Source organism: Furipterus horrens, unplaced genomic scaffold (genome assembly GCF_987537825.1).
Source record: "Furipterus horrens unplaced genomic scaffold, mFurHor1.1.pri manual_scaffold_2, whole genome shotgun sequence".
NCBI lineage: Eukaryota > Metazoa > Chordata > Mammalia > Chiroptera > Furipteridae > Furipterus > Furipterus horrens.
This window is the reverse complement of record NW_028327172.1, coordinates 118,837,190-118,859,748: the sequence shown is the minus strand read 5'-3', so window position 1 is coordinate 118,859,748 and position 22,559 is coordinate 118,837,190. Positions and strand designations below refer to the sequence as shown.

The 22,559-nt window shown below is 35.1% G+C and overlaps 1 protein-coding gene across 1 annotated transcript in view; it reads right to left on the bottom strand.

The window, feature by feature from the left end:
- Positions 1-22,559, bottom strand: part of BANK1 (B cell scaffold protein with ankyrin repeats 1) — a 321,562-nt gene that overhangs the window by 29,442 nt on the left and 269,561 nt on the right. The window contains exons 9-11 of the mRNA XM_090266342.1: positions 21,852-22,160; positions 18,128-18,433; positions 6,484-6,549 (exon numbers count right to left, since the gene is read on the bottom strand). Of these exons, the coding sequence (XP_090122468.1) occupies positions 6,484-6,549; positions 18,128-18,433; positions 21,852-22,160 (681 nt within the window). The remainder of the gene's footprint in view (positions 1-6,483; positions 6,550-18,127; positions 18,434-21,851; positions 22,161-22,559) is intronic.

Here is a 22,559-nt window from a genome sequence, read left to right as displayed (position 1 = left end):
TCCTGGATCACAGTGAGCCCATACAGTCTGCATATTCTATTTCCCACCCTCTGTTCCCCAAAGCTTTGTTTAGCTACATTATTTATTGTACTGCCTATCCTATTTTAAATATAACTATTATACAGGAGTTGGATCTCTGTTCTCCATATCTTCTGATTATTATCGGTCCTTCCATGTATTGAGAACAGACCTTTCTCCAACGACATTCTCTTGCGATAACTGATTTCACCCACTGTCACCCTTTTTGTTGTGACAAATATGTATTTTAATTTGCTATTAAATTTTTAGATTCCAAGTTCATTTTATTTTTACCATACTTCCTCTTGCCACTTGATCCCTTTTCTTCATGTGACATGTTTCACCTTATCCTGTCATCTTACCTAAAATGTCTTCCAACTGTTTGCTTTCATCTCAGCCTGACTTTGATGGCTCATATACTTTAAATGGTTATTGTCTTAGAATATTTTATAAAAAGTTATAATATTTATAAAATTTTCAGATTAAAAAAATTATAAATTGTTAATTGACATGTTCTGTGTGTGTGTGTGTGTGTGTGTGTGTGTGTGTTTACCATTATCTCCACATTGAACTTTGGCACTTTTGTGGAAGATAGGACAATCTTACTCATTACAGAAATATTTACAGAAGTATAATTATCCTAAGTTTCCATGATGAAAAGTTCCTTTCTTTCCTCTGGAGTGATTTTGTAAGTTCATATATTATTTGTTTGTTCTCTTCTTCAATCCTTCTTCAAATCTATAGTATAATGTTCACCAACAGATTGAGTGTTTATTTATCCTTTGAGTCTATTACTTGTGTTCAGATCAAATTTTGATTTCTGCTCTAGGACTGCAGAGGACTCTTGATACGTGTAGTTCATAGCTCAAGATCCCAGGGTTTAGCTTTGTCGCCTATGGGTGGGACATGATTCCTTGGCATTATATACTGACAGGTCTGCAAGTATTAACTTCCTGTATAAATTACTCACAGAATTCTTCTTGACCGTCCCATTCTTCCATCACAGAGTTTTTCTTGAGCTTCTTAGAAAGGAAAATGTAACGTGAAATCCCTCCTCTTTATTTTCTACTGAGAGGACTACTCTCTGCATGTACTCATGCATAGAGAGGCCACAGATGGAGAGGGCAGAACTTTCAAAAATTAGTATCTTGTGATTGATAGCTGTGGATCTGGTGGACTGCTGATTTTATGTGTTTCAATCCCTTTTCAGTCTTAGAATTAGCTGGATTGGTTCCAAACTCTAGTATTTGCTTTTTTCTGGTCTTTGTTTTCACTGTTAGTAAGAATTCCATCTTGCTGAAGCTTTGACTTCACAAGTATTTTTGAGAGGCCACACTGTGGGCTATTGACACATCACCATTTTAGACAAAAACCCAGCTTTTAAAAAGTTTTTACAGGATGACTTTAAAAAAAAGGCTTTTGTGAACAATATGACAAATGAAAATGTAAGTTACACTTAAAAAGAGAATTGAGTCCATTATTCTTTTATGGAGTACAAATGACCACATTTTGATAACTTTCCCTTTTTTTCTTTTTAATGTGTCTAGTACTGACAAAAACAGCCTGATGAAAATACCTTGGAGATCATCATTCTCTTTTCCCCGAATAAGGCTAATACTATCCACATTTTCCCAGGTCTCCTAATAACTGGAAATTTTATTATTTAACATTTATCAAACTGCTGCAGCACTGGGCACATAAAGAACACACATAAGGCATGTTATCTGACTATATCTTTCCCATGAGCATGAACATCACCCAAGAAGACAAGCCAATAACAACTGTGCACTCTGTAGTGAAGTTATTGGGAAGAGACTACACCAGGAATTGCAAACTCAAAGCCTATAGGAGTCAGGCAGACAGACTTACTGAGCAGAGAAGAGTCAGTGCCTGATTATTAAGGACATCTGAATAGTCTTCATTATCACAAATAAATATCTTCTTTTTCATGTTGTTATGATAACATGAATCTCTTTCTATATTTTTTATTTTTCCACATTTGATAGAATTATAATTTTAGAGAAACGTGTCTCAAAATAACAAAACAATACAGAAAGTCTGTTAACAAATGATAATAGCAAGTCATTTGTAGCAAATGTTATAATTATATAATAGAAAGTGGTTGAAGGTTTAAATTTTTACATAAAACATGGGTTTAAACATGGCAAAAATTAAGACTATATTGTAGCTATTATTCTGGAAATATACTCTGAAGCCAAATTTGACCACAGTATGTCTCTGACACAGTTTCTTCTGGTTATATTTTGTTTTTTGTATGTTGGTTTTGAGATTATTGCTCATTATTACTCTCATGTGTTCTACCACAATTTAGAAGCTCTACAAATAAGTCTTATGCTCATCTAAGATTGGGAGTCACTGGAATAGGCAGTTGGTTAGGGAGGCTCTGCTGTACACCCCCAGCCCCCACTCACCCCACCCTCAAAGAAATGGCTTGCCCTTTAAGAGCAATAGCAATAACACACCCTTGATGCAATTCAGCACTGAATTATGTGGCTGAGAACTGTGGCTATGACTCATGATCACAGTGTGTCAATTATGATGTTAAGAATGCTAAACCTCATGAGTTGCCATGTACTGTACTACGTCTGAGGTAAGACTGCATTAACAAAATGGGGATGATTCTGGTGAGGATAGAAAAGGCCCCTTGGCATTATCCAAAAAAACATAATGTAACAGAGAAAAAAATGTAACATGTCTGAAAGACATGAGCAATCTTAATCCTAGACTATTATATGATTCTGTAAGCAGAAAAAAATTAAGCAGACATTTTTCATGTCCTTGAAGATGCAACCTTTAAATTCCACCATTATCTTTAGACCTAATCATGTTTACCTAGTAGTTTTCTAATTCCTAATTATATTTTATAGGCACTATTTTTTGTCAGGGACCTAATGAATGCAAACATTCTAGTCACTGGGGAGGAATATAGTCACTGGAATGTACAGATTTAATAGGTTGAAATTGGGGGCTATAAAGGGTATAAATTAGTCCTCTATGAGGTTGGTTAACATGACTCAGACTTCAAAACTGTGCTCAACTCCAAACTCACTGACAAAATTCAGGTCTCTTGCCTGCAACATGAAGCACAAACCCTTGAATAGCCTGTGAAGCTTACTTTTGGGAAAGGTGGAGGTGTGGAAGTGGCATATTCTGCTATACCATGCTGGCATTTTCCAATCTCAAAACCAACTTAGGAAAACTGATTTCAAAACTATATTTTGATGGAAACTTTTGTGATCCAAAGTCCTCGGAATGTTCCTTATATTTTTTCAAGATGTGAAAACGGAGTTGAAAAAATCTGTTGAGTTTCCATGAAAATACTGCCAATTAACTTTTTTCTGTTCCTCAGGAAAATTCCTTGATTTAGCAATAGTGTAACTTCCTGGCAATCCCTTGGCAGTTGTGAACTTAGGCAATCTGAAACACTTATATTTTCAGTGGAAATATAGTTGGCTCTCATAGTCCCATTTCCTTTCGGCATATAGTGAAATAAATAATTTCTTTAACCTTTTTTAGAGAACTCGTCTAGTCCCTTTAGACAATCTTGACTCTGACAAAAGTTTAATAAAAGGACCTTTTTCTGTTCTTTACCAAATCAAGAGATTGTCATTAGTGAAGCATATACTGCTTTTCCTGTTATACCATGAAATTCCAAGAAAGTTGAAGAATATTTATTAACTCAAGAATAAGCAGTTATGATCACCGAGTATGGACTAGATGGTCATAAATATCTTAAAAGGTTTAGACAGAAATGGTTGGATACAGTAAGCCCTTCTAGGTACTTAGAAGTCTTTAATTAAAAAAAAACTAATTATTCTCAATTATCTTCTTTTTCTCAGATTATAGTAATCAGGGAGTTTCTTTTTAAACCATTTCATGACGTTTATATTTTTCTAGTCCTTGTAAATAGAATAATGTTCTTTTCTGTTATGCTGAATTACTGATGGCCAGAGTTAAAGGAATCTAAGGAAACTATTCTAAGTTGAGTAATCCTCAAGTAATTGGATTTAAATATCCAGAAAGAAAAACTATCTACAAAGAAAAAAATTGATTAAGATTTACAGCATCCTAGCCCTCAAATAGTTTAAAAAATTTGGAAATCATTGACATTGTTGAAGCAAATAGGTAACATGGTACGAATAGGTAGTAATAAAAAAGTTCTAATTAGGTCCTTGCTTCCTTTCAGTATTCTCTCTTCCTCCATTTTCTTTTCCTGGGCACATAAGGGATCCCATTTTTTTTTTTAAATGCACATACTAAAATAATAATTAGTCTCATTTAAGCTTCATGGACATCTGCAGCCTTTCTATATATTGCTCTTTGTGAAATAGCCAAAAGAATAATTGATAAGATCAAGGATCTCTTCAGTGTACTTGCTATTTGTCACCTTCCTTCATCACCTATGGCCTTCTTCACATTTCTCCCTGAATTCTAATAGAATTTAATTAAAACATGATAATCGAATAATTTATTTAAAAATGCTTCAGAGAAATATTGTCTAAACAGCTAAAAACACGTCCTCTCCTTACTCTTTCCAAAGCTCTGTGAGATATGTGGGGAAGTCCAGAGAGGAATTGTTTAATTCTTCAGTTACTGATCCAAATAGCACAATGATCGCCTCTGAATTTCTGCATTAATTTTTAAGGGAGCTAAAGGCACAGTGGTAGAATAATAGTGAGCCCTGGCTGGTTTAGCTCAGTGGATTGAGCGTCGGCCTGCGAGCTAAGTGTCGCTGGTTCGATCTTCCAGTCAGGGTACATCAGAGAAGGAAAACTCTGACTCCAAAAAACCTCCGCTGCCTTGCGGCATACCTCTTCAGGGGAAAGGCTAGGGGAGTAAACCCCGACAGAAAATCCGGAGCCGGAGTCCCTAAGGCGGTTTGATGTTGTGGTCAACACCGGCAACTCCTGTGGCGCACCTGAAGCCAAGCTGTATTGACTCCGTCTTTCCCTTGGACCCTTCAGCTGCGAAGAGAGGGGGGGTCTGCTGCATGGGCAACAGCAGACCCTCCATATTACCCTGCCCAGGCTCTGTAGCTTCAGCGTCATCGCAAGATGTCGATTCAACACGGGAGGAGACAGATACCGTGTCACTCCCGAGTCGGACTGCACAGCCATTCTCGGCGGTGCAGATGGACTCTTAAGAAGCTACACCATCGTCTCTCGAGACGGACGGCTGCCGACGACGACGACGAGAATAATAGTAGACTGACCAAGGTATATCTCTCCCCCCAAATATGGAATTGTTAGAAATGGAACATTTTCCAACAGAACTTTTGCCTGTGAGTCTATAATCAGAATATTCGAGTGATTGATGGGAGACTGGAAGGTTGGCCTCATCATGTGTTGCATTCGAACACCGTGTACTTAATTGGAAGAATGATCAGAAAGGAGAACATTTCTGCTGTGGGAAACACTGCTTGAAGTCATGGTGAATAACAATCTTTTCAGGGAAAGAGCTTTGTTTGGAGGACTATCAATGGCAGCCTAGGAGCAGGCCCATTGAGGTTCAGGGGTGTCAGAAGTTGGCGCAGTCAGTGCCCAGTCATTGGCACAATGGTGCAAAAGGTGCCTGACTATGGGAGTGTTTAGTAGCTGTTGTGAAATTTCCTAGTTTTATTTTAATGCCTCTCTCAATAATTTACCATTAATAATTTCAGGGTAATATTATTTTGGACTGAAATTATTTCAAAGTTGAGTTGAGGTTAAAAATATCTGTGTATGCTCATTCATTAGGAAGCCAGCTAGTGTTAGCTCCACCTCTGCCCCCTTTTACATTTTTCATTTCTGAACTTTAGCCGAGGCCTTATTATCAGAAAAATAAATAAATAAATAAATAAGTAGACTTTCTCTTTTCATTAGGAACCAAGTGTGTCAGGGAAAACTGGGGGCAGCTGCCGCTTAACAGAGCAAGAGAAAAATTGCTCTCGTGTGTGAGATGTCTCTGTTGCTACAGTTTTTAGTTTTTCTCTGCATGACAAATAATTGCTCAAAGAATGTTGGATCAAGTGCTAAAGGCAAGAGAATAGGGAGAAAGGGTACAATCTCTTACTGGAGTTCAATGTAGAGCACATAAAACCCAGGTTGGTCCCATCATGGGGGTAACCAATCACCTACCCCTTCCTCCAGGTGATTTCAGAGGCTTCTCTCTAAAGGTCTGTGGAAGCATATGTTTGAGAATTTGTCTTACTTGACCTTCCTAGAGCCCTGGTAACATCATTAACATCACCACAAATATTCTCACAAGGCCAATTCTTGCCTTTGTTAATTAAAGTATTTTTGCATTAATCTTATGGCAAATTATATTTGGGTACAACAAAGTTAAGAGTAAAGTGAATCAAATATACTTACTTACTTCTATCCCAAGATATTTTATTCAGTATTCATAACGCTTCTTTAACTCTTATTTAGAGATAATTAAATAAAATGAAGTTTGTGTCAGTACCTTGTTTTCTAGGACCATGGACCTTGTCATCATCAGATTGTCTTCTGGCTGCCTTTTGTTGAAACACTGTAAAAAATATAGTACAGGTTATTTATTGAACATAATTATAAATAAGAACACACTGGAAATCTCCAGGAAACTAGAATGCAACACATCATTTTTCTCAGGAACAATTCTTGAATTGTATTTTTTTTTAGTAGGAGGATTATTAAATTTATAATTTTCTCACTTGTGCACCTTATCAGTCATTTCCAGAGGCATTTTTTTTTTTGTGGGCTGAGCAATGTAATGCTGATGGAATGCCTCGTTAAACTATTTAAATCAAGGTATAATTCCATTTTGATATCAGGTAAAGATAAAAGATAGATTTTATTAAAAGTGATAAATGTTAAAGTCATATGAAAAATTCCATCTGCACAGAAATTACTCATGCTGACTTTATGGTAATGAGTAAGGATAATGACTGCTTCTTCTAAAACAGATGAAAAGACTGCTGTATTTCACAGACGTAATAATAAAAAAGATACTGTATTCCTGCATCATTTAGCTGGACTTCAAGACTATTAAAGCAGCTTATTTGAATTACTTCATTATCTGAAAAGTGCTTTGTCCTCATTTATTATTTCTCACATGAAATTCATTTATTATTTCTCACATGAAATTCTGTGAGTCACATCAGCGTCACTCATCCCATTTTGCAGATAAAAGATAAAATTGATTGTTTAATATTTATTGAGCACCCACAAAGTTCCATATGGCTCTGGCACTTGTTAATAAAAAAGTCTCTACCTTTTACAACTTGACTTTAGGAATCAAACATTGCCGAGTTCTGTTTATTTTTTTATAGGTAATTTGAATTATGGAGTTTGTGAACCGGAAGAGGACTTGGAGACATAGTTCAACCTTATATGTTTATAAATGAAGGAGGTGGATGTAACTAAGTTGTAAAAGGGGCTAAGTAATTTTGCAATGAAAGTAGAGATGTGATTTAGACCCTCAGGCTCTGAACTTTAATCTATTGCTTGGTTCTTTACAATGCCGCTGCCTTTACTTCCATAACTTTTTCGGTTTAACGATAAGAAGGAGCTATAGGGAGAGGACTGAAAAGAACTTTAGAGCATTTTCAACAAGCTTGTGTCTCTTGCTCTTTGTGGCTCATCAGGGTCTCCTAGGATCATAAGTAAGAGATGTCCAGCTGGATGGTGCATGACCACATGATTGGGAGACCAACACCCCAGCAGTTACCTTGGATTTCTGTCTTTAGTTTTAATATGCCTTAAACCAATCTAATTAATACCACGGTCACATCAGGATTACTCCAGATGATACTTTTTCAAATTTACAAAAGCTCCCTAAATCATATCATTCAAGAATTATTTAATAAGCATATATAATTTGCTAGCAGTTGTCATGAGAAAAGGTATTCCACTCTACTGTCCTCTATCAAACAGAACAAATGAAGATCTTTTCAAAGTATGATGTGTTTAAAAAAATACCATGCATGAAATCATATTTCTGGTTGAAAATCAATTTTTAGCTTCAAGTTAGTATTTGGAAAACATGCTAAACATAACCTATTGGAAAGTTATGGAGTTTCTGTTTTACTTTTTTTTTCTTCTAAAATAAAATATACTGATAGATACATGGCCTGTGAATATATTTTAGGATATTAAAAGAATTTTTATAAGCGGTGCTTGATTTTTTTCATTGGCTAGTTCTAAAAGTCTCGAAAAAAATAAAATACTTTTGAAATTTTAATAATGTGCAGACACTGTACTTTTCCCCAGTATTAAGATAATAACTAAGACCGTTTAGATAAAAACATCTGTAGTGTGTCATCATTAATCTGGGAAATGATATGAATCCAAAGATAAATTCAGAAAATATTTTCTTCAAATAAAAAGTACAATAATTGGTAAGTTTTAGGAATTCTGAATTTTGAAGCTACAGAGGACTTGGAAATGGAATTATTTTTTCCAGCTTTTTGACATTAATTTGTTAAAAATCACTTTAAGCTTTACATAAAATATATTTTACTGAAACCAAAACACCTCTCTACCTGTAAAACCTCCCTTGAAATTTCCTCACTCACCTCCAGTGGCACCTATTACAACTGTTCTTCCCTTCCCCCCACAGACAAGCCTCATTTCCTTACAAAACCCATATTAGCAATTAGCATATTGCCACACACACTCATTTCCCATTGCTGTGAAAACGAGGAGGTGTTTTTTGAATAGGAGGTGATCTTGGAAAAGATTGACATTAACTTGTTTCCTGAAGAAAGAGCTAAGTCATCAAAATGGTCACTGACCAAAATGGTCACTGACCAAAACGATCCCTGATGCAGACATGCATGCCAAAAACACATGCTCTATTAGCCTTAGGAAAAGAATAGACAGACATAAACTCCTACAATTCGTTCATCTTTCTTTTTACAGTAAATATTAGCTGAAACATTTTAAATTGCTTCCACCAGTAAAACCTCTGTTCTAAAAAGCTTTATACAGTTGATAATTACCATGTTCACCTACACATCCTTTGTAAGAGATAAACATAAAATCCATGATCTGGTGAGAACTGAATATTTGGTTATGGGTCACTCAGCTTTATACATGAAACTACATATTTTTGTACAAGATTTGTGGTGAGCAAGATGAGAGTCTCTTTTAAATATATAGAAATTGAAAAAAATCTATATGCCAGAATGTTAATGTACTTGGCACAGTGGAAGGGTTTTAGTTTTGTCTTGACAGCACGTGTGACATGGGAAAATGGTTTTCTCCTCCTGAGCCTTTATTATCTTGCTGATAGAGTTAGGGCTTAGAGGAGAAGATCTCTAACATCTCAGTCACATCTAACATTTTAAAACGCTATCATTTCTTTTCCCCCCAAGTCATTCCAGGACAAATGGTGCCTGAATAAGTTCTTAAGTGAGTAGAAGTTTAAATAGAATGCTATGTTTTGAGTGAGACATTATGTTGCTGGGAACTTAGACTAATAGAAAAACTAGAAAGTTAAATCACAAACCAGTGTCAATTTTTAAAATAATATATGGAGCATATCCTGTATCTATGTGTTTGAATGCTGGGAAGATACTGTTTTTGACCACATTTGACTGCATCAATGTTCAAATAACGCTATCAAAGCAATTACGACATACATCAACTTTGATGACGCTCTGCCCAGTGAAAGCTTATTTTTCTCTTCCTACTTAAAATTGAAATTTGAGAAGAAAGAAAGCAAATGCATTATTAGTATTTTTCACTGCTTTTAATCATTAAAAGAAATTCCACAGTGAAAGTAAAACAATTTTTGAGATTCAAAATAATCTTACACAATGTAAATGTTCCAAATAACACACTCATTTATTTTAAATATCGGCAGAATGGCTTCTGTAACATTTTCTCTAGAATAGAAATGATATTGAATGGAAGAAAATTAGCATAGTATTAAACATTCAAGACATTAAGCAAAGAAAAATTATCAGAAGGGCAGAGGAGGGAGAGAAGGTGAAATATAATGAATTCACTCCCACTATTTGTCTTTCCAGGTAGCTTCTGCAAAAACATTCTTCACGTCAACCTAATTTGCAGCCTCTTTCAAGGAAAGGGACTCTTCCAGAGCTGCCCTTCTTAGAAAATCGGATTAAGTTTACTTGAAATTATTTCATAAGTAGCTAAAGTGATAGAAAGTCTGTGCAATAGCAAAATGCATTTGTAAAGATATAAATGATAAATGATAAGCCCCTTGATGTTCCATGTCCATTAGAAGTCTAAAATGAAATGTTTAGAGCTAAATGATTATCACTGATGATCACTGTTGAAACTAGAGATTTGATATAAAATAAAATATAAAGACCTGTATTGTGCTCTGGGTTCTCTGGGAATGATACTGTATAGGTAGCAGTAGTGCATTTATGGTTTACTCAACAACTTTCATTAGGTTGCTAACTCTGTAACCAAATGCTGTGCTAGATCCTGAGGATGCAAAGGCTGATGAGACTCATCCACATGTCCACACTGTCCTCCGTTTTGAGGTATTCACTTAAGCAGAGGTCAAATGTGTCATTAGTGTCTACTGATGAGAGAAGATAGAGATGAAAAAAATCAGGAGAGACAAGTGTCATAATGCAGCCTCTGTAGCCTTACTCTCTCAACATTTCCCTCAGTGTAGACCCTGCAAAAGCTGATTACAAAAAGGGAGAACGAAGTCAAGGAAAGCTGTATGAACAACCCCTTTGTCTAGCCAGCAAAGAAGGGGAAGGGAATGTTCTAACCCTCTATGGAGTCATATTGACTAATGAAACGAAAACTCAGAAGAGAGGTGTCACCTCTTTTTAAATTGACTAAGATAAATTGAGTACTCCAGTGAGCTGAAAACCACCATTTCATTAGCTAGTAATAGTTACAGGATATTAATTTGAACAAATTTATCAGACACATTTTACCACATTTGAATAGGTATACTAGGGGTGACATGGCCCCAGGTAATCACATCAGCCGTGTAATATGAAGGTGTTTGACCTGAAAATAATTTACTGTCTGGTAGACATACAGAGTCAGGAATTGTGGCTTTTTTTCTTTAGGGAGAATATGCAAATATCAGCCAGCACATATGAATTCACTCATGTGACTACAGCTTACTGTTGAGATTGGTAGAGATGGAAAGTTGGAAAGTACATATATGCATGAAGGAAAATAGCATAGATATGTGAATTCAATAGCAATATCAATGAACACTTCAGTTTCCAAAATAGACAACATTAATTTTATTTCCAATTTGTAATAGAAACTTTGCCTGATAAGAGCCCAAACAGAAATTCTCACAATCAATTATTTTTTCTACTTCTAAGGAACTTAATTTTACAAGAATGGAATACAAACTTTTTATTTGCATATTTATCTCTTATGCTGAAAATAAGAACATTTCCACCCTAGGAATGTTTCTTACCCAGGAAGTTGAAACTGTCAGAGACAGAGGGAGAGAGAGCAGTTGGTTTTTGTGGAATTCTCTGTAATTAGAGCTTGAGGTCATTGTAATGAACTTATTAGCAAAATCTCCACTCCACCACTGGGCAATCAGGTCCTTCTTCCTCTTGTTACTAGGCAGGTCTCATGTACTACTTGCATAGTACTGGACTGAGGATTTGTCTCCTCCCATATGTGTCCATTCAGACTTACTGCTTGACTTTACTTTGGGAACATTCATTTGTAGTCAATAATAAAATATGTGTATATATTACTCCAGTAACATCCTCAGTAGTTTTCTCTGTTGTTTCAAAGAGAAGCGATTTGTGTTGTTAGTCACTGAAATACTCTAGAATCTATGATGAGTTCATCTTTTGGTTTATACTTGATGATCACCAAAAGTAATCTCTCTCTCTTTTTTTTTTCTGTATTAGCAAGTGTTGCTATCCTGAGAAGTAACCAGTAGGGTCTGGATCTGGTCATGCGTACCTTTAACAAACATTAAATACTAGTTCTGTTAATAAGACAAATGATAAAAGATTGAAACTCTATGCATGAAGATTGAAAATAACTTGCATACACATGGAAAATTTGAAAAGGGTAGGGCTGTGCTCACTATTTCTACCTAGTGTTTAATACTGATAGTTAATAATGTGGGAAAGTCATGCAAACTGATGTATTTGCATATGAAACCCAAAGGAAGGAGCACAATGCACACTACCTGGGGAGACACAGCAAGTCCTGTCTCATCCCTGTACTAAAGCGCACCTTTCATTATGGTGGCTGCCATTCTGCATCCTATGCTGTGCCAGCTACTCTACATACATAGTTGTAGTTGTCAATGGAAATCCTCTGAAGTTATTATTCTTCCTTTTTAAAAAATATTAATAAAATAAAACAAGGCTGTGTCACTTGCACAGTTACACAACATTTAAGAGGCTAAGTCACAATTCAAATTCAGTTCCATTCAGCTTCACAATCTTTGTGAATTTCACTCTACCATGCTGCTAGCTCCCCAGAGGAGGTGCTTCCTAGTGGGCCAAACCCACGAGCACCTTTTTTTCCCTATAATGAATATATATTTAGAATAAAAGAGGTAAATACATTAAAAGTGATGGTGAAAACTATTGTGAATTCAGGAAATTTCAAGTGAGAACAAAGAAAATTTGTGCAGACAGCTGTTTGATACATCTATGATTTCATCTTCAAATGACCATTCTCTCAAGTATTCAAATGTTTACTCTGTCTCAACTGTGGAAACAAGCCATGTCATGGTTTCTCAGGCTTGGCACTATTGACATTTTAGACTGGATAATTTTTTTGCAGTGGGGTCTTTCCTGTGCATTGTAGGATGGCTGGTGGCACTCTGGCCTCCACCAACTAAAGGCCAATAGTACCGTCCCAGTTGGGACAACTGAAAATGTCTTTAAACATTGCCAAGTATGTCCTGAAAGGCAAATCACCAGTTATGAATTACTGCTTGGACTCTTAAGCTTCTTCCTAAAGACAGAGACTCTAGAAATTTCATGTGTTAAGGAGAAAAATATCAGAATTCACTCTGCTGTTGAATGAAAATGTAAGCACTTGATAATACAAATCTTTTAATGTCAATTTATACCACAGTTGATCACTGCTTTCTTTCCCCTTCACTAATACAAAGAAATTTAATTTCTGGAAGATGAAGCTAGAAAAGTTCATAATTATTATGCCAGCACTCTAACAGATGGTCTGCAAAGTTCTTCTTAGGTTGCATTCAGTGTTTCCATGATATTCCAATGACAGAAAGAACATATCAAAATACTTGGGTTACACAAGCAGGCCTGAACACCCCTAATGAATAGTGTCAGCACAGATCTGAAGAACTGCCCTTTTATAGAATTGCACCAGTACTCTATCAGGGAAAGAGAGAGTCAGAGAGAAAATCAAAGGGGAAGTGAAGATAGGGACACTGGGCTTACAAATAGAATGATAAATATGTTTCTCTGCCCTGAGAGCACTGTAATACATACTAAGACTTGAACTTAAATAGTTTGAACAAGGTCACTAGCCAAAGAATAGGACCCAAGGCACTTGGTCTAAGGCCTACTTTAATCCACTTGACCATATTTTTTCACTAATGAGGACATTCTGCTCTAATATGGATTAATTTTCCTGAGAGATTCAAGGTCTTTTTTTTTTTTTTCTGTTTGCATTTCAACTGCATTGTATGTGATCCATTTCAAGTACAAGTGAATTGTAAGTGGAAAATTTCTGAGAGCAACTGAGTTGTACTTGACATTTTGGGGTCCTGGTAGTTGAGTAGCTCTCAAAAAGGTCATATATAACTTTGTTGCAATGCAAAATGCCAAGGGCAACTCGGTAGCTATTGAACATTGAAAGGGAAATTATGTTCTACTCCAAATCAGACACATGGACTCTGAAGAAGGATCTAGGTTCTATAAATTATGTGAGGGAAAATGGGAAGTTGTCATTTGATGTTAAAAAAATTTCCCCAATAGGCAGTAATCTTTTCATATGATTTGTGAATATAGTTTTACCACCAATCTATCTACACTATGCAAAGTGCTCATTTTCTCTCCTTGATTTCTCTTAAATCAAGAATGGTGTCACTAAGAAGCACTGTAAATCAATGTTAATTTCTCTATATTCTAAAAGCTTAATTAACCTGATCCTTTTCAATATTACAGTGAGAAAAAGATTGGAAGAATGCAATACCTGAAAGCAGGCAGACTTCAAAAACTTTTCATTAAAGAAAAACGAGTTATTTTTTGTGGTTGCTAACATAAAATTAAGTATAGTATAACAGGAATGAACTTAAAAAAATCAGAAACATATCTCTTGAATAAAATAATCCATAAGTTTAAATTAGTATTAATGTTACATTTCTGAAGGCAGGGGGTGGTGGTGATGGTGGAAACAGAGCTCCTCTTTGATGTTATGCTGTGTGAAAGCAGTTAGAATTCTCAGCCATATGCCAATATCCTAGAACTTTGTCCCATTCTGTATGGACTCCCCTCTTCATATAACTCAGGGAAACAGTTACGTACATTTGTATGTTTATTACAGGATATGATAAAGGATACAGATGAACAGCTAGATGAATAGATTCATAAGGTGAGGTGTTGGGGGGGTGTTCCAAGTGCATGAGTTTCTGTCCTCATGGAGTTGGGGTATGTCACCATCCCAGTGTGGATATGTTTGTCATACTGGAAGCTCTCAGATTGCCCTACATTGGGATTTCATAGAGGTTTCTTTACATAAACACAATTGATCATTAACTCCATTTCCAGTCTTCTTCCTTCTCAAGAGAATGGGGATGGGGATGAAAATTCTAAGCTTTCGATCATGACTTAGTCTTTCTACTTACCAGTTCACATCTAGGAGCCCATACAGAATTGCTTCATTAGAACAAAAGATACTCATACCACTCAGAAAATTACAAGGGTTTCAGGGATATTGTGCCATGGGTTTACATCAATATACATGTTTTCATTATCTTACAAAAGCCAACATGATTTTCCTGTCTCTCTCTGGTTTGTTTGCCTAGTCTCTGTGCCAGTACTTTCTTGACTTTCTGAAATAGTAAGTTGAGATTTTGCATCCCACATTCATTTTCCACCCCCTACTCCACATCCTTCTCCTTGGCTACATTCACACACCTTGGATGTGCCAACATTTCTGCTACCACTTCTGTGCTCTGGCAGGAACTGGGTCAATTTAATGTTCTAATTGAATAAATGGCTTTCTGGAAAATGGTGGCAATTCTATTTAATATATTTGTGTGAAGTAGGAAAAAAAAAAGGAAAGATGTGATGAATTTTACACTGTGAAATGCAAAGAACGTCAAGAAAGAATTAGCTGATGAGGCAGTATTTCTAATGTAGGAATAGAATAAACAACAATCAATAGCAGAAAGGAAGAGGCAAGCATATATATCCCAGTGAAATAGAAAAGGAAGAAATAATGTAAAGGAACTTTGGTGACCATACTTATAATTCAGTTTTTGTTACTGATTTGGGATGTGGGGCAGATAACCACACCAGCTTTTATGTAATTAAATACAAAAAAGTATAATAACCATACATTATAATAACACTGGTTCTTCTGTGAATATAACACAAATGTAAGAACAAATTAGATTGTGTTTTTGAACTAGAAATAATTCTTATGGATTTTGAAGGGTGTCAGGCTTATAAGTAGGTGAGAGAACTAGCCTTTAAAATTTCTTAGAAACTCAAAATTTCTAAGATTCTTTAAAGTTCTTGTGTGTGTGTGTGTGTGTGTGTGCGTGTGTATGAAAAATTGTACCAATGTCATATAGGGAATTTACATAAAATGTAGAAAGACTTCATTAGTGAGTATTCAGTAAATGTTTATGTAACTAATAAATACATGCATAAGGAGGAAGACCACCTCAATTCTCTTATACACGGGGATTGACTGAAAGTCTAAAATAGTCATAGCCTCAAATTTTTTCTCCAATGAAATTAGACAATGACTCATGATGGAAGTTTTACTCTTTGGAGAACTTGAACATAAATGGTTTTGGCCATCAGATATGAGGCCCAGTGAATGGCAAGTGTTATGCACTGGACTGAATACAGAAAGAACAAGTTAAATTGTGCATCTTAAATGGTGAAATTTTCAAGTCTTCATCCCATACTCTGATCTCAGAGTGCTGGCAACCAGGTATATAAATGAAGATTGGAGTTAGTTGGATTTTATTTCATAAAAACTAAAAAGCAAAGGAGAATAGAGCTACATAAACTGACATTTTAGGGGGTAATTCAGTGAAAAAGCTGGTTACCTCCCTGTTATCCTACAATGCAGTCCACAAGTTAACAAGTAGAGTTTCCATTCAAGATTTTGGTATTTTGTTCTTAAACATAAAAATATAGCTAAGATAGCCAGATAGTTGATGGAAGTATCAAGCATTCCAGGCAGCACAATCAAATAACAAAGATAATGGAGACAGAATGAGAACCAAAGAAAAATAAAAATCCCAGAAGTTTAAAAATAAGAGCAAAAAGAAAAAAAACAATTACCGGAATATTAAATTATACTGACTCCCACCACCAAAGAAATAGAAAAGAACAGTACCAAAAAACTACAAACAGAGAACAAGGAAGAGCTCATGGAAAATAAGACTATAATGTACAACTGAAGAACAAGAAGATAAAGTAAAAAGGGGAGAACCACACAATAGGGGAGTCATCTTGTGGTCCTGAGAGCTCCTTAAGAATTGAGATAGAAAAGATGATGTACCTCTTTAATGATTTCTAAAATATAACTAAATTAACTAAATAATTGTATTGAGGTACATCTATCTTCTCTTTTTAAAAATATTTATTAGTATGGACCAACCTTGTCAAAAAGCCTGTAATATTCTTGAAGTCACTATGACAGTCTGAGAATTTCTAATTATAGCTTCTGCCCTGCCTTAATAATCTGAATAATGGTTCCATTTTAAATTTGTCATCATTTCCTATTTTTTAATAGTTTCTTGAACATTATCAAAAGCAGATCTCTGTTAAATAAATATATTATACACTGGTAAATGACTTCAAATATACTCAACCAACTTTCTTATATAAATCTCTCAATAAATGCTGCTTAAGCAATAGAATAGTTTCTTTTGAACCTATAAACACAGAGAAGTAACTGTATTCCTTTTGGCTAGATTTGTGGTACATATATTTAAATGTTTTGTTTAGGTAGCTGATTTGGATTAATTAAATGTATAATATATTGCCTCTCAGCTGTAGTTATCAACCAAAAATTTTGTTTGATTCCAAGCATTTTGTTAAAAAAAAACTAATAAAGAGTCATGTTGAACTCTATGTATTTATTTGTATATCTGTTTCCTAAAAACTCCTCTGAAATGGAGATATTGTTTTATATTATATTTCCAGTTCCTAGGATGGTATCCTAGCCCCAAAAGGGCACTCAACACATTTATTTGCATGCATTGCACTAATGAATAAAAGTTATCTCCTAGACACTACAGACTCATGGAATGTACCAAACCAGAGTGTTAGGAAATAAGAGTAGAGTCAATACATACTGCTGGGGTTATAGGTATAAAAATAGCTCTTGGGATTTGTTAGTTTTTTTATTTACATACAACTCAGCAGTGACTGAGAAAGAAGGATTAATGTCTATACTGAGGTAGAAATTCTGTGATAGATGAAGGCAATCTTAATCATTAGGGTGAAGTGCAATTATTAGAGGAACTGAATTACATATTTGGGATTCTAGTATTCAAACTGTTTAGATTTTTAAAGTTATCTTAAATGAAATTAAGAGCAAAAAGTAAAGTTAGGGGCAAAAAATAAAGGACTTATCTTCTTTTCTTAGGTTGCACATTATTCATAGGAGTTGAGCTTCCCTCTTGTAGAATTATGGACATGTGAAACAGAATTTCTTAACACACGATATGGTTTCATGTTCTTTGGATGGTTTGCCAAAATTATCCTTCTTAATAAAGAATTAGAAACTGACCCCTACGCATTAATTCTTATTTTCTTTATTCACTGTGCTTCTAAATTTTCCAAGAGGCCAATACAACTCACTTATGACATGTAAAGATGTTTTTCATCTTTGGGGTTTATATCCCACCAAAAGAGGACAATCCCGCTCCCAAACACACACAAACAAACAACAACAAAAGACATTACCTTGAGCTATGTATGGTGTGGTTTCCTCTTTTGGAGGGATACTTGTAGGTCGAGGTGCGGGGGCAGGAGGTCTGTTTATAATAAAAGACCGACCTCCACTTTTTCTCTTTGTACTCATATTGGCCAGTATCATGTCATATTCACTGTCATTGACCTCAGCAAAAGTATATGGGTCTTCTTCCTCCCGTTGCTGCTTTTCATCTTCTGTCTTTCCTTCTTCTCCTTCAGGTTCACCTCCAGTCTCCTGTCTTGCACTGGGATCACACCAATTTTGACTTCTTTCCATTTGGCCTTCCAACATTTTCCCTGTTTATGAAATATTTAGATGATGGTTACTGTTCAATTATATGCAGTATTTTTTATGTTCATTCAATTTCTCTGAAGATGACAGGGTGGAATAGCTAAAAGCACTATTTCTTGGTTTCTTATGGTAAATCTAACTCTGACAATGACAAACTGACCTTCAAACTCTTGTTTTCTACTAACCAACATGAACCTCATTCTTAGGTAAAGAACACTGCAAGTAGAGTTAATGACCTAAAAGATGGCATGGATAATCAATAGCTTGAACATTAATTCATATGAAAAGGATAAACAATCTTTGATGGTTTTCATACTTAGTAACATCTTTACATATTTTTATAAAAATGCATTAAAATATCTTAGTATTCAATAGCAGTTATTTAGTAGATAAATATATATTTTGGTTAATGAATAAGTTGAAAAGAATTTTGATGGCTCTCCGCCAGGCCAATGAGAATTAAAAAAAATTTTTTCCCTTGACAAATGTTTTGCTTAAAGTATTAATAAAAACAATAAAGTGGAAAAGACTTGTCACTGACAGAAAAATCATTGTTTTTTTTATGTTGTTCAGGAGATTCAGGCATGTGAACTAAAGGAGAAGGATTCTTCTTTCTCTCGTGTGAGATTACAACCAAAAATATTTAAGTTTACTTATGGATATTTTAGTGGAAAAACTTAGGAGCTAAGGAGAAAGGAAAGTTGTGGAGAAGAATATTATTAAAAGAAGGTTCAGCAATTTGGGGTTAGGCATATGATAAGAAACCAAGATCATCTTCGAACAGTCTTAGATTTGATTGGTTCAGTTTAATCCAAAATGTACACTGGCCTACATATAACTAACTTTAAAATCATCATGACTTGTCTTTTCCTCTAAGAATAATATGTTATTGAGATCTTGACTTCATGACTTCTGTTTCACTGACAGCATCACAGGTGAAATCAAATTAAATGTGTGGGAAACACTTTTACAGGGTTGTATTTTTAGTAGATGTGCCAACTATCTTACTTTATGATCTGATTTTCTGAGCTGTTATCTTTCTTTCTCCACCCACTTCCCTTCCCAACTCTTTCTAAAGTTGGGCTTGCACTAGAAATAATAATTTCACTTTTTATTTTCTAGTGTATCAGATTATACTTTTTATGTCAGTGTGGGAACTGCACTTTCTCAATGCAGTTGTACATTAGTAAATAAAGATTAAAATAAATCACTTCTGTAACTAATTTTTGTAATTGGGGCAAGAGTGTATAACAAAGAGAAGAATCTTTAAAATTCCAGAAACCTGTGCAGAGAAGTGTTTGACACATTCTAATCACAGGCTTTATGGTCTGGGATCTGAGTCAAAAAGGGATCCTGCTCTGGCTGGGCAGCTCATTTGGTTCGAGTGTCATACCAATACTCCAAGGTTGTGGGTTTGACCTCCTGTCAGGGCAACTGCAAGAGGCAATCAATGAATGCATAAATAAGTGGACCAAAAAATCGATGTTTCTCTTTCTCTCTAAAATCTATCAATAAAAAATTTTTACAAAGTGAGACTCTAAATTATGGGCGCCTTGAAATTTTGTTGTAAAGACTAAATGAGACAATGTGTTCTTTATAAACTGCAAAGTGTTATATAGTGTTCTATATTAATGTTTTCTACAGCGAATATGTCCATAAATCCATCATGGGAAATTTGACGCTTAGGGCATTGATGAGATCTCCTTTTTCAATAACCTGAGGACATAAAGAAGCTACTCTTACAGGACAATTACTGAGGTATCACTAAACTCAAAGAACATGTAAAGTCTCAGGTAATAATAATAATAATAATTGGAAGCTTCCAGTCTTACTTTCAAAGACCTTAATCAAAGTATTAAAAACAAATATTGGCATTTTATTTTCCATTACTGCCAATATTAGCCCTATGAAAAGATGAGATTAAAAGTAATACTACATATGAAATGTAAAAACAGAGTTTTTAAGTAAAAGGAGTTTTTGTTTTATTTTGCTTTTTATATGTAATACTTTTCAGAAAATATATTAACAAAAATTACACTTCTGGTCTTAGATATCTGGTGAATACTCTGTGTAAAGAAGTTTTATACCTAAGCAACTTATCATATATAGAAATTTCGACTAGGAAAAATATATAAAATTTAATATTTATCCTTTAAGAAATTTAAGCCGATATAAAACAACTTTGCCTCTTAACAATTAATTTGAATAATTATATGAAATTATTCACATCTGTTAAAATGGTTAAAATATTTCAGAATTCTTTGTCTGTCTATTACTAATCTATGTCCCTTCCTCCACTTCTAAGATTGACACACCTACTTCATTGGCATATCTTAATGGTCTATATGAGCTTGACACATAATAGGCCATCAAAAAATATTTGTTGAGTGAGTGAATGGATCAGAGCAGTGCCCATGAGGTTTTCTATACTTTCCAATATGCAGTACTTTCCATCCCTAAATACAGTGCACAACCCTAGTACAAGTTTATGTTGATCAACTTGAACTTTCATAGAGACAGGGCCTTCAAGGACACAAATGTCAAATTTCATGGCTTCAAAATTTACTTTTTTAAACAGTTTTTATATAACTTTCTAGGACTCAACAACTAAAGTATTGTGACAAAGGGGGTTTTGATGACAGATATTTCTTTCATCCTCCTTTTAAAGTTTGTAAGAACATTTTCTTAACTTGGAATAGTAAATTTAGAATAGTGATCAATAAAGTGGGAGAAAATTAGTGACTGTAAGGATGAACGTGAAGCTGGAAGTTTGTTGCTAGTCTGTTGCATACTCCAGGCTAATAGGCCAATATGGAAGCTCCTCTTGATGTTCCCTGACCCCCTCCCCCATTACATACCTTAATCCTGCATTTGGAGCAAGTACAGTCACAATCATTTAACTATCCTTCTACTTAAACAATATAGGTACAGAGTATTCTTAGACTTTGGTCTCAATGCAGTGTATGATAAACTCTCTGCCATTTGTTTCCCTTGAAGCTACCAAATGAGTGAAATGCCCAAGGTCATTTTCAAATCTGTATTACATTACCCTTTCTCTTTTGTGGGAAGACTAAGAGTATTTTTTAGAAGCAAAGTCGTCATTTACTTTTCCATGTTACTTGAGGTTCATTTCAGGGGAAGGATTTATGGACTACATCTTGGTTTTATTTATTTTTTACTTACTTAAAACTTTGCAATGAGACTTCGTTCCAATAGGAAGGAAGGAGGGAAGGGAAAAAGGAAGGAAGGGAGGGAGGGAGGGAAAGAGGACGGAATAGTTAGCAGCAGGTATTTTTGCCTCGTTTCCCAGGTCTTCGTTGTTAAAGAATGGAGTAAAGTTGCTCTTAGTTTTAGAAGCTGATATTCTCTGTATTTGCCTCTGCACTATATGCTATACAGTTGTTCTTTTAACCTTAAATTTACCTTGTAATGTGAGGTGAGGTTTATCCAGTTGGAGGGCAGCAACTACAGATCGCGGTGGCGGGAGAGGTGGTCTGTTGTTCCCAAGTGGCTCTTGTGAATTAATTTCTGGATTGTCTCCAGGAATGAACATGTACAAGTCATCATACTGGTCCTCAGAACTCCCACTGTCAGCCTCCGGCAGGATGTACTCGGCCTCCGTGCCTGATGCGGTCTCTTTTTCTTCCGTTGCTGTTTCGCTTGCCTCAGCTCCTTCAGCACTTGGCCTGTACGTCTGCCCACTTTCAGGATGAAATGCTGGGTTCTGTATGGCTGCTTATGAGGAAGATTGTAAGATTTCATTTAAACACACTATCTGGAGGCATGTCATATTTTGTAATTTCATAGTGAAGTGGTAGTACTGCTAATCAAACTTCTATGGTGTGATATAGTGGTAAGCTGACTAATGCATAATTTTGGTGAACACTCAGTCATTCTTGGGCTTTTCAAATATTTATCAAATGAACAGTTAAAGCTCCATTGTATCTTGCTACCTCAGTATGAGGCAAACTCATACGTATAATATTCTGATTCTCTAGAGTTACTCTTTAAGCAGATTCATAGATATGACTGCATTACTGCATTTTTTTATTAGAAATCATTATAAATAAATATAAGTGACAGAAAATGTAAAGAAAAAAAATAACTTCCTTGTGATAATGCAATAAAATA